General features: G+C 37.9%; 1 protein-coding gene across 2 annotated transcripts; it reads right to left on the bottom strand.

Annotated features, from left to right (window-relative positions):
• Nucleotides 1-832: 832 nt before the first annotated feature.
• LOC117926727 lies at nt 833-12,317 on the bottom strand. Of its 2 annotated transcripts, none has more exons than XM_034845982.1 (16): nt 11,821-12,317; nt 10,997-11,715; nt 8,955-10,427; nt 8,242-8,679; nt 8,013-8,084; nt 7,772-7,852; nt 7,585-7,622; nt 7,382-7,469; nt 7,129-7,281; nt 5,570-5,761; nt 5,392-5,471; nt 5,208-5,280; nt 5,029-5,130; nt 3,425-3,530; nt 2,928-3,015; nt 833-1,293 (listed from the first exon to the last, which is right to left on the bottom strand). In XM_034845982.1, the coding sequence occupies exons 1-16, from the start codon at nt 12,191-12,193 to the stop codon at nt 1,134-1,136; spliced, it is 4,236 nt and encodes a 1,411-aa protein (XP_034701873.1). In that variant the 5' UTR covers nt 12,194-12,317; the 3' UTR covers nt 833-1,133. The 2 variants fall into 2 exon arrangements, with proteins under 2 accessions (XP_034701873.1, XP_034701874.1); XM_034845983.1 differs by having other exon boundaries at nt 10,997-11,712.
• Nucleotides 12,318-12,570: the final 253 nt, after the last annotated feature.

Below are 12,570 nucleotides of genomic sequence, written 5' to 3'. Positions count from 1 at the left end.
TAATTTAGTTATTGGGTATTAGGTAACAAATTAGTGTCACATCAAACTCAAATTTTATACTGCTAAAACATGTGATTAAGATTAAATTAGAATAATCAAGAAATAAGACAAAGATAGAAAAAATAAACTAAAAATAGTATTTTTTATATTTTATTCCATAATATAATTTACCTTTCTTATCTCTTTTTTCTTCCATGGGTTGAGCTTTGCATTTTTTTATTCTTTTGTTAGGGGGATTATTCCAATAAAAGAAAAAGCGATCTTGTCTTGTGGGGGTGGGTGTGGGGTGGGGGGAGAAAGTATTGAAAAGGAGAGTTATTTATATAGAATTCAGATAATTTGGTAGTGTAAATCATACTCAACATAAATGTTAGGGATAAGGGATATTTGGATTGGAGGTGCTGAGTCCACTTGGAGGTGGCCCAGGTGGGGGCAGTGACAGGACATGTGAGATTCAAAAAGAGAGAAAAGGGACTCACTTTTATGAGTTGTGATTACCACAACACCCTCCACTCTCCACCTTATTCCCACAGAAAAGGGTGGGTGTGGACTGTGGGGGGGACCGTTCTCTAGTAGCTGCCATCTCTCCAAGTCAAGGTGTAGACCTTTTGGCCTTTTTCTCTAGCCTTTTTGGCCTCCAGCCCAACACTCCAAACTTCAACCACCGTGCTCCTCGTGTTTTCCAGCGCCCCCTACTTCTCTACCCATCCATTCCCATTTCACACCACCCTCTTCAGAAGTGCAGACACCATTCCACTTCTCTACTGCTGAACACGCGCGTGCGCACACGCACACACTAAATGGGATACAGCCATTCCATCTTCACAGTCACTTTCAAAACATCTAAAGGTAAGCAAAGTCACATTTGACCTTTCAAGTTCTCAATTCTCAATTCTCATCAACCGTACAACAATCCCGTTCCTTTTCACGCTAGAAATGTTTTACAACTGACAGTTTGAAGATATAAAAGCATATGTCAAAATCTGTCGGGTGAGGGGGAGGAATACATGTCCAGATAGAATGAATCGAATAAATAATCACATTCAAGCAACAGAAGAATTGCCCAGCAAGGCATTGGAGAAAAAGTCCAACAAAATGTTGGACCTCTAAACTTTCTTCCTTCCTTTACTTGATTACCCACTTGAAGCATGAATCACATGGGAAACACATCTAGAAAGCCGTAGAATCCTAGGATATCCAGCTCTAAGATTCTCAACAGCACCTCTGATTTCATGGGTACCAGTAGCTGCAGCTTGTATCTGAGATGGAAGGAGCTCCGAAGGATAAATCCCACTGTTTCAAAACCAAATGATTAGACAGGTTCATGTAATTATTTGATGCATAATAAGGACATTTACTTCCATATAAAAGGCCTTCTGATAATGTGTATTAAATAGACAATGACTGCAGTCTATATGCATCAAAGAGCCCCTAATCAATCCACAAAATCTACAGTAGAGGAGAAGCCTGAAATTATAAACAATTTGGAGCACGCCCAAAGGTTACAAAGAAGAACAAGTTTAATCCCTTGAACAGACAGCTCTTTGTTATCAAATGCTCTATCAGAGACCAGCATATTTACAAAACGGACTAATGGAGCCAGTTTATTTAACAGTCAATAAGCTCAAAAAACAGAGCAAAACTGGATGATTTTAACCATTTGAGATATCCTTTTATCTTGACCACCAAAAGTAAAAAGGAAGAATTTATAAAGAATGCTGATAAGATGACACAATCTTCTGATCAAGTGCAGATAAGATAACCATAGAATAGAATTTATCAAACAGTCAGTCCAGCCTATCCATGAATGCCAAGATATTGAAAATCAACAAACAAAGAAATAACCAAGGCATAGAGCAGTAACAAATAGTCACCCAAGATAGCATGTTCAAACAGACAGAATTGATTTTCTATGGCAGCAGAATTTTCCATCACATGGGGGGATGAGTGTGACACATCCAATAGGGATTTACTGGGTAGGCCATGCAGATAGTGACATCATGCTCATCATCCACATGTCCTATTATGTACCATGGGTAGTGAGCAAGTAGACCCCACAAGTGCCATCACATCACAAAACTGCATTGGCTAAAGCCAAAACTCATATTACTATTATCAGACTCCCAATTGAGCATTATAGCATTTGCCAATGTGCGAGTGGCACATAAGGCAATCATGTGCAACATGCCAATCTAATCACCAATCCATTCTTTCCATGTGAATCTCATCTTTTAGTAAGTAAAATGAGATAGAAAAGAACTTATCATGTAACATGACTTCAGAAGGTTGAGACATGCCATATAAAGGGTTGGAATGGCAATGAGGAGAGTCTAAAATGATTTCAACAACTCCTTGTCATGTTTTTAAACTTTATAATATCCAAATCTTGGTGATTGTTTTCAAGAGAAAGTGCAGACCAAGAAATCCTGAATTAATTAGACACCACAGATCCACCTGAAGGATATAGAGCCAGTGGTCATTATCTTAGTGTAAATAGCAAAACAATGCCAATAGTTTCACATAGAATAGTCTAATCAAATCAAATGTTTGGCCTAGAAGATGTTCAGTAAGAATCCAACAGAATGGTGGGTTTCCCCACTAAGTAGGTGCACTAAGCATAATCCACTTGTTTAGATGGAAGCTTCTTTCTATGAGCTCTTCAGATAAGAATAACAAGATACAAATATTAATTGACCTTAATGTGCAAACAATATAGCAATATGATATCCTAAATTTGGATTGAGGCTTCTGGAGCACCTTAGCTTTTCAATACAGGCAGTTCAAAGCTCCAAGAAAGGAGGGAATCCTTGAGGGCTCTTAAGCAATTCAAAAGAAGTACAAACCAAAAGTCATCCACGTGAAATATAAACATAGCATAATCTTTAGCAGTCACTAAAAGTTAAGAAAAAAACTAGACAGAACTTTACCATTTTAAACAAGTCACATCAAGAATCAAAGTCACCTTCCTACCACTCTTCAAATCAATGAAGCATAGGTGCAAATCAAGCTGCCCAACTGAAAATAAGAAACCATAGACAGATTGAAATGTTAATTCCAAAACATCTTTGAATATGGAAATAAAGGCCCTTTGATAAATTTGCCCCCCCTCCTCAATTAAAAAAAAAAAAAAAAAAAGAAGAAAGAATAAAAAAACTAGCACAGAATTTGGAGTTTACTTTTATCAAATCCCTTAAAAATTACTCCTTACCTATGGAATGGACAAAGTTGAACATTTAATTTCTAATTTAACTGGTCAAATTTTATTAGATAACTTTGGAAGGGCAGAGTTGAACCAAGATTTGAGTGCACAAATGCAATTTGGGAGCCTGCTGATTGGAACCGAGCTTACTTTTGTTAAACCAACTTTAGAACATTATGTCTCAAATTAAAACAAAAAATAAAAAGGGTCACAAAATTATCTTACCTGATGGAGAATGAAAACTTGTCTTACTCAGGTTTCTAAGCTCTAGTCGCGCTAGTTGTACTTCCTCAACCACATCTAGTAGATTAGATAACAGCGAACTGGTCATCTGCATAAATAGAATATGCCAAGGTGAAAGGAGCTGCCTATCATAATGAAAGGAAAAAATCGCCCGTGAATTATAAACTTTTCTACTGTCCCAAAATCGATACTGATAACCATGTGCAATTGTCCAACTAAAGGAGGGCTTTGCTCCCTTCAAAGATGAAGGAAAAAATAATGATGACGATAATAATAATAATAAACATCAAAGATACTTAGAGTACAATTTGTTCAATATACCAAGGTCCCAATGTGCTGGCTGTAGGCAGTACCTACAGACATGCATACCAGTTGAAAATGAAAGAGGGATGCTCTTTTGAAAAGAGAAGTTTGGCCATGTAGTTATTTCTCCTGCCACATATGTGTGGGAGGGTCACAGGATCTTTTCTTTTCTTTTTAAACAGCTGGGTATTAAAACTTTGCAACTGTTCTGAGAACAAATTTGCTTTTGAGATTTTAAAGGCACCAGATTACTAGCAATGTAGTAATCTGTAACTAACACCCTACAACAGTACAATACCTTATAAAGTTGCATGAATTCCATAAGGAAAATGCTCTTGGCACCATCACCACAAATAATAATAAAGGTCAAAGTTACTTAGACTACAAGTTGTTCAATATACCTAGGTCCCAAAGTGTTGGCTATAGGCAGTACCTGTAGACATGAATACCAGTTGCAAATGAAAGAGACATGTTCTTTTGAACAGAATACTTCGGCCATGTAGTTATTTCACCTGTGCCCCATACGAGTGGGAGGCCCAGAGGATTTTTTTTTTTTTTTTTTTAATAGCTGGGAGTAAAACTTTGCAACTGTTCAGAGAATGAATTTGCTTTTGAGATTTTAAAGGCACCTGATTACTAGCAATGTGGTAATCTGTAACTAAAGCCCTACTACAGTACAATACCTTATAAAGTTGCATGAATTTCATAAGAAAAATGCCATTTGCACCATCATCACTACCAGCACTTTTACCATCTCCTGATGTGGCAGGTAGTGATCAGTGGCAAAAATGATCATAATGACATAATAAATACACTTTCTCCTCATCATTTTTTCTACCCCCAAGCACCACCAGCAACATCAGCAAGTAATAGAAGTGGTAGTGGCTTGTCAGAGGTAATAAAATAGCATCACCTGTTCCACAATCCAGAGTCAAGACAAGACACAACCAAAGATTCTTCTTGTAAGTGTATATTAGAGCTTAATGGTGGAGCAAAGATATTCAATTTCTGATGCTCTTTACATTGAATAAACTCAACAAAGTATTGATCTTAACTACTCAGGGTCTTTTGGTATTTCAAACAAATGCATATAAATCAATTCAAGAACAAAACAATGAGCAAGAAGATGGAGGAATGAACCCTTGAGGCCTAGCTCAAGGGTTTGGGATGGCGATGTGGAAGATTTCAGGTGTGAGGCCCAGCAGGGACCCAAAAAAAAAAGAAAAAAGAAAAAGATGGAGTGATGAAGCCATAAAATGGAAGGAAGAGAGGAAGAAACTTACTTGTGTTTCTTGTGCCAAACTTCTTGGACCAACATGCTTCTTGGTGGTCTCAACATCTATTACAAATGCAAATGCGGTGCAAGCATCCATGTTTGGGAAATTCTAATGAACAAGAACTACTGAATTAGAAAAATGCACATGGTGCCTAATACAATACCTTCTGAAAAAAGACTGCATACCTTCACAATTTTTGTATCATTCAATTTGTTGGAAATGATTATGCTTGAAAGAGGACTAGCATTTAATGAGAACCTGTATATTATCAAATTGAAAAGCAAAATTGTAACAATATAGGCGTATAGAATGTTTTATAGTCCCAGGTGCAGTTATAAGACAAATAAAGCATTCTAGACGAGAAGAGACCTTTGAAACATGAAATTCCGATAGCAGAGAACGAAGCTGTGAGGGTAATTCCTATTCTCAAATTCATCAACTTCCCAGAACTGGTCAAATGACAAACAGGATACTTCTGTCAGCGACATAAAGCATTACATAGTTTGTAGTAGTATGTGGTAACAAGAATTAAAGTAGGAACAAAAACCTGCAAATCCTGACGTATGAACCTGCAACATGTTCTACGGTTTAAATGATCAGTAACTAATAGAATAGTTTCTGCACAACTTGGTTTTCCCTTCATCTTACAAGAACTCTGCAAGGATTTGGTTAAGTTTTTTATTTTTCTATCTGAAGCTTCAATTTCCTGCCTCATTGCACTCACTTTATCATAGGCATCCTGCAATAGTACAGATCACACTTATTTTATTAAAAAAATGAAACTGATTAAAATTTGCTCCCTTGATGTTCTAAAAAATCATACAAGATGAACTAAGAATATAACACAAATAATGAACCATGAAGAAATATGAAAACAGTGTATCAGGCTACAGTACAATTTTGTAGGCTATTCCCTGCCAAATCCAACTTCCATTAATTAATTAGCAGTGCTGAGATATTAACAAGCACATGGAAGAATATATCATACAGTAGCATTTCTCATCCAAAGAACATTAAGGTGCATTGATTGGTATGGCCACTAAAATTTTCAGTATAGACTGTCAAAATTGCTGTTTCTTCTGGTTTCAATCGCAACAGAAGAATGTGGCCAACAACACCTCCTGGCAGGTTATTATTCATCCATGTGGAGACAAAGAAACCAACAAATTTACAGTCCAGTACAGCTCATCCACAACCATTACCAACCCTACCAGTAGTTAAAAGAGCTAAAGAAAGATACAAGGGGGATAAACAAAGCTCCAAGCACACTCAAGCCAACAGTAGACAGTAAATGAAACCCAAAAACACAAGTGCCCCTCCTCTAAAGATACTCTCTACTGCAAAAACAAAGACCTGAAAGAGAGCTTTTAGATTTAATCTAGACAACTCAAACCCTTCAATGGCCTGTTGATTATGTTCCTTCCAGATGCATATTAGCTGCATTTCTCTCTTAGGGAAAGGAGATTGGATGATAGTTCCAGAAAGATCCCATGACTATGATGATTATGCTGTCATTATCATGTAACTAGATTATAATTTGAGATAAAAACAAATTGCCCTCCTATAGTAAAATGATAAAAGAAATTGTTCTCACCACTTTGGGCCAACTAATTTTGAATGGAGTATGAAATATTAGCAGGATAAAGATGATCAACCCCAGATTTTTGGTTTTTCTATGCTGCAATTTTTTGGGAAATAATGACTACTTTCTTCTTTTTCCATGAGAAATTTTTGTTACTTAGAAAAATGTAGAGGTAGTAGGAATCCTTATTTTCCCAAGAGTTCATAGGAATTCTTACTCAGTAGGCTGCCTCCACAGGGTATGTGGGCTTCAAAACGGCTAAGTCTTGGAAAGATGTTGCCTTAGTTTTTATCAACAAAATGAATCATCTTAGAATTGGTGACTGGATGTAGTTTATAAATTAATACATGATTGCCACCAAGAAGTACTTTCCCTAAGCAATTTTTAACATTTGACATTTTTTTGCCCTGAAAAGAGGACAGGGAGTCCATGATGTGATAAAGTAGCCAAAATAATTGTTAGAGCAACTTTTACAGGAATAAACTGCAAATAAACAAACTCACATCTTAATTCTAATATATTACCTCAATTTTTCCCTCAAAATTAACTGAACAAGACTGATGACCACCATCATCAACTTGAGCATCTCTTGCACCAGGTAGAGACAGACGTTGGAAAGAATTCATCTTTAACATCTGAGACTCCTGAATCCCAGAGCTCAATAGTTGTACTCTTTCCTACACGCAGGATACCAAGAAGGTGGTAGGAGAACATAAGCATATGGAGAACGAAAAAATATTTGCATACGTGAAGAGATAAAAAAACTCGGATGAATACCAGCAATTTCTCTCGCTTCACACACATTAACTGCTGTTTTGCCTGTTCATATGCCATTTTAGACAGCAAAAATCGTGTTTCAGCTGCTCTGCATTAGATTTATCAATGTCAACATGTGTGGAGCTACACCAGATCTTTTATATGACATCTATAAGAACCATTAATATTCAGTTCCATGTCACATTAACAAGGTGAGAAATCACCTTTTATGTGTAAGGTTACTTGCATGGTCTAATATTTTCTGCAGAAGATAATACAAAAGAGTTAGCAGGAAAATGGTTAGTAAATATTTATTAGTCATGTCTGCAAAATAAATTTTCCCCAAAATTATGATCCGTTCAATTGTTCATAATATAACTAATAACAAGCCTGTGAGTTAATTTTGCCTGCCTGAGATTGGATTTCAGAAAAAAACATCTCATGCGCTCTAACTTTCTGCAGGTCAAGTAAGATATCTTCTAGCAAGCTAATCTACATAATTAAAAGAAAAGGAAGAGTTAGATAATAAGAATGTAATAAGGTTATTAGGATAGTTTAGATGCTTATAGATCCAGAAAATTGAACAAATTTAAGCCAGGGACAAAGGTTATTTATTTCTATTCACAAAATTGGAGAAAATAAAGAAGTGTACCGCTCGTAAATTCAGGTTATCAATCAATGGAGAAAGAATTTGTTTTGTATCCTCTGAAAATTTTGAGAAAATCTGCGAGGTAAACTTTATATTAATTCAATCAGAAGGATTAAAAAAAATAGAAATATCTATCTATCTATATATAGATATATATCTTGCTCTGTCAACAAACTAGATATGTAAGAAAGATGATATAATAAAATAGCAGCATGGTAAACTGCAGACATACATCAGCCCAATCCGTCAAAGGTGTATAATCTCCCATCCTCTCTGTGTGTTTGTTACTTCTGTCAGAAAGTTCCAGTAAGGACCTTGAATCACGACCTCCACCTTTATGAATTTTTGGACTCCTCTGAATACTGACAAGTTCATTGTCAACATCCTTGAGAACTAGTTCTTCACTTCTTCTTTTTTGTCCAGGAGAGTTCTCAACATCTTGTTTGGAAAATTGCGTTTGTGAAATGTGGAGTCCCTGATAGCAATCACCACTACCATGGACATTTGTAAACTGATTGGCCTGAGGAGACGATATGCCTTTTCCAACAAAATGAAGGAAATTATCAACATGTGATGCATTGTATGGCTCTTTCTTGGAGGGGCTCTGAGTTGGCTTTTTCTGGGGGAGGGCCCGACTTGGTTTTTCCACCATAGTCTGAATGTCAGATTTCTGAAGTATCAAAGAAGAGAAAAAATATTATTAACATTTAGGAACAGCCTAGAGAACTGGACAGAAGCAAGGTTGTCCATGGTCCACACCAAGATAAGGCTTCTGCCAAATTTGGAATGGACCCAAGTCCACAACTGGACTAAGGTTGAAATCAAGGTGTGAAATCCTCAATGGCCCATCCTTATGCAGAGCCTAGGTCAAAGCTGCAAAATATAAAACCAAGAAAGTTATGTGCATGTGTGATAAAGTGTTGAGTGAATAGAGGGAAACTCCACCTTTCCGAAAGGTGACTCTATAGTGCTTCTATGGGCATACAGAGAAGGAGAATGAAAAGAAGAAGCTTTTATCCCTCCACCAGGAAGTTCATTCTTAAGCCTAGTTGACTCTTCTCCAGTTTGAAGATTCTTTTCTGGGCTTGGTGACTGATGATTAAGGGTGTCCATATCCCTTGAAGGTGTTTCAAAGTCCATCAATGCCCCAGATTCATTTTGCAGATCATGAAGATTAATCTCTTTGTCATTCATCCTTGTAACTTGACTGAATTCTTTGGAATGCTTAATCTCAATGAAGGGTGTGCTAGATTGCCCTCTCCTTTCCAAGTGTGGTGAGTCCAATTTGTTAGCTGTTGCACTTGAATGGCTGTTAATGGCAAAATTTTCTATTGTGCTTCCATCTTGTCCTGAGCCAAAGCTAAATTTATTATGCTGATCCTGCTGTTTCAAATCCCTAGAGAGGCTCCCATGATATTCTGGTGATGCCAATAACTTCTTTTCTAACCTTTTCATTCGAGAAGAAACAAGCTTATCAGGTGTACTACTTGTTTTCTTTTCTCTAGCACAATCAAGTATGATCTTGCCCAGTGGAGAATCAGTTCCAGAACTAACCAGTGTCCCATCTCTGGTATCTTCTGTTGTGAAGTTATGCTGCAGCACTTTATGGCCTGACCAAGTAAACTGAGTGGGTGAAAGTGCTACTGCCATTGGTGTAGTAGTTTCATCCATTTGAAGAATGCCCATAGACATATGATGCAGAGATTTGCCATCTTTAAGGAAGCCAGTGGTCTCATCAGTTTGGCTCAAATTTCCTTCGTTCTTTGGGGTCAGAATCCCATCCTTCTGTGCAACACTTCCTAAATGCTCTTCTAATGAATCAATGGGAACATCCAGATGTTTGTGTTGAGGATCTTTGCTATTTTCCTCCAGAATAACATTTAGGGGAGGAGTGGCAGAAAGGTAATCTAATGACCTGAGTTTCGACCCTCCAATTCCATCTCTAAGAGAACCATAGGAAGAAGCCTCAAGAATTTTCAACTTAGAAATGCTTTTCTGTATGGATGACTCGCTGTCACCATGTCGCATGTGATCATTGCTTAAAAATGAGCCATGATGATTTTTGGAAGGAGTAACAGCCCATGAATTTCTCGGTGAATTAGCATTATCCAAAAATTGTTGCTGTCTTTTAGCAGATAACAAGTGTACAGACCCTGCCAATGGAGATCTATATCGTTGATCAACGTTCTGATCAATATTGGAGTTCTTATAAGTTCCATCTTTAGGAGAACTTTCTTTTACCCACCCTTCATCGGAACTTAAATGTCCACATTCATGCTGCATTAAAAAATCTGACTGAACAATTTTATTATCCAAATTTGACAGAGTGCCACTATTCAAGGCAGAGAACTCGACCTTTGACCTACTCAATCCATGTGCATCTCTAGTAAACTCCTTCATCTCACCAAATGTCATGGCCTGCAAATGAAACAACAAAGCAATTGCCTTGATTCTCCAGAAGGAAAAGAAAAACATATGAATATCTCAAAAAAGGGCATGATTTACAAAGCACATAGACAACTCATTTTTTGGTAATTTAGCATAATAGAAAAACCTCAACAGGGCAATTGTGTAAGTAGAAATAGAAGACAGACTGCTTCTCCACAAACTATCCATCTATATATTAACAGTTGCGATGGACATGAGTTGTCACTTGTCAAATGCAATATCTATACAGAATGTTCATAAATAACTTGAGATGAAGATATACACAAAAATAGACTATATAGACTGCATAATTCAGTTCCACATTAAACAAAACGTTTCCTCAAACCTTCAGGGAAAAGGCACAAAAGGATTCTGTACTATGTAGAACAAAATTGATTGAAATGGAGTCCAAAACTGCCCCCAAACAAATGGTGAACATATACGCTAGATAATCTCTTCATAAAGTCCAAGTGGATCCATTCAAGGGAAATGAAATTCAAAAAACCAAAGCACTGGGAAAACAATGTCACGAAAACCTCATTAAGAAGAGAAGTTCTTACTTTAGCTGGCTGATTAGGAGTACGGATTTGGTGATCACTGGAGGCATTCGTAGCTGGACCATCATTCGTGTCAGGTGAGCTATCAGAAGTGATTTGGTCAATAGGAGCAGCCATAAAACCAGCATTTGTTTCACTCAATTCCATATGAGCAACAGGAACTTTCTTAGCAGACGCCTCATGGGTATCAATGTTGTTTCCGTCAATATCTCCATTATCCTTCAGATCCATGGCACCACTCCCAGTGTTCCTCACCTTGTTCAGGTAGCTCGGAGACTTTGGACTATTAACAAGATCAGAGAAAGAGACAACATGCAAATCCCTGTTTCCTTCTGCCAAGAGAGCATCCAATTGAGGGGACAGTCTGCCATAATCATACCTATTTGGGTTTTCTCCTACAAGACTCATCTCATTAGAGTCAGCACCAGCACTCGCTTTATCAGAAGATTGGGAGTTTGGCTTCTTAGCCACTGTCAGTACCATGGAACTACCTACATTGTCAGGGTTGCTATTCTGGGTTGGCGTCTTCTCATCAAAGGCAAGGCGAACTCCTGTTGGGGTCTTGAGTTCCCCCCCAGAGTCTGATCTTGCAAGGCTACGAAAGTGCATGGAAAATGCTGTGGAATCCATAGTAATATCATGATTTTCATCCGAAGCTGCAGAGTCAGAAAATCTCCCGGGTCTAATAAAACTCGCCGATACAGGCCCAAAAAAATTGTCTGCTGCAAAAAGATAACCTCAACAAGTAGTTAGCTCAATGAAAATGAATTCGTAATACATAATCCCAAACGAAAGGGCTAAAATTAGAAAGAGAAAGCATAACTTGCCATCATTAGAGGAAGCAGAACCAATGGTGCTTCCGGGGGAGGGAGACTGAAAGGGGCGCAAGAAAGACTTTCTCTGATGCACATCATCGTCCTCGTTTTCGATGCCGTTATCGTCGTCGTCGTCGTCAGTAGTGTCGCCTAAATCCTTGAGGAAACGGAGGACAGGAGCATCAGGGAGCCCTAATTGGGGAGTGTCGCAGTCGGAGCTTGGTTTGGACTCCGGAGGGGTTTCGCATTCGTCGTCTCTGTTGAAGACGTGAACTGAAGTGATTTCAGCGGCGAAGCTCACCCGCCGCGACCTCTTCTTCTGGCGAGCCACAGTCCCTTCCTCCGTTTCCGTGTTGCACTGTTCTTCCCCATCCTTCGAACCCATCCTCCAAACTCGGATTAAGACTCTGGGTTTCTCTCAAACTTTAAACTTTTTCTTTGAATCTTCCAGTATCACCAACTGAAATTCTTGGGTAGGGTTTGTTCTAATTTTCCTCGAAGTGGAAGGAGGGAAATCTCGTTTAAAATGAAAATAAGTTTTTTACTATTCAATTTTCATACGCACCCCTGCTATTTCTGAAAATAAAGAAACACTCCTTCCTCCTGAATCTTCTCAAAATTGCGCCCTTCTTTTACTCTTCTTAATTGCTATCTAGTATCCACAACCAAATATTATTTTGGGGGAATTGTGTTTTGGGCCCAATTTGGCCCAAAAATTAACAAATGGTTCATATATCTAACAAAATTAATAGGAAGGCTATG

Source organism: Vitis riparia, chromosome 12 (assembly GCF_004353265.1).
Source record: "Vitis riparia cultivar Riparia Gloire de Montpellier isolate 1030 chromosome 12, EGFV_Vit.rip_1.0, whole genome shotgun sequence".
NCBI lineage: Eukaryota > Viridiplantae > Streptophyta > Magnoliopsida > Vitales > Vitaceae > Vitis > Vitis riparia.
Note: the sequence above shows the minus strand (reverse complement) of the source record. Positions and strands in the feature narration are given on the sequence as shown.

What these genes read in the sequence shown, in the direction of transcription:
- LOC117926727 (XM_034845982.1), bottom strand. Translation starts at nt 12,193, where the DNA reads ATGGGTTCGAAGGATGGGGAAGAACAGTGCAACACGGAAACGGAGGAA. An exon ending in TAGAGTCACCTTTCGGAAAG is followed by an intron (nt 8,680 to 8,954) that starts GTGGAGTTTCCC and finishes TTGATACTTCAG; the next exon opens with AAATCTGACATTCAGACTAT. An exon ending in CGGAATTTCATGTTTCAAAG is followed by an intron (nt 5,281 to 5,391) that starts GTCTCTTCTCGT and finishes GATAATATACAG; the next exon opens with GTTCTCATTAAATGCTAGTC.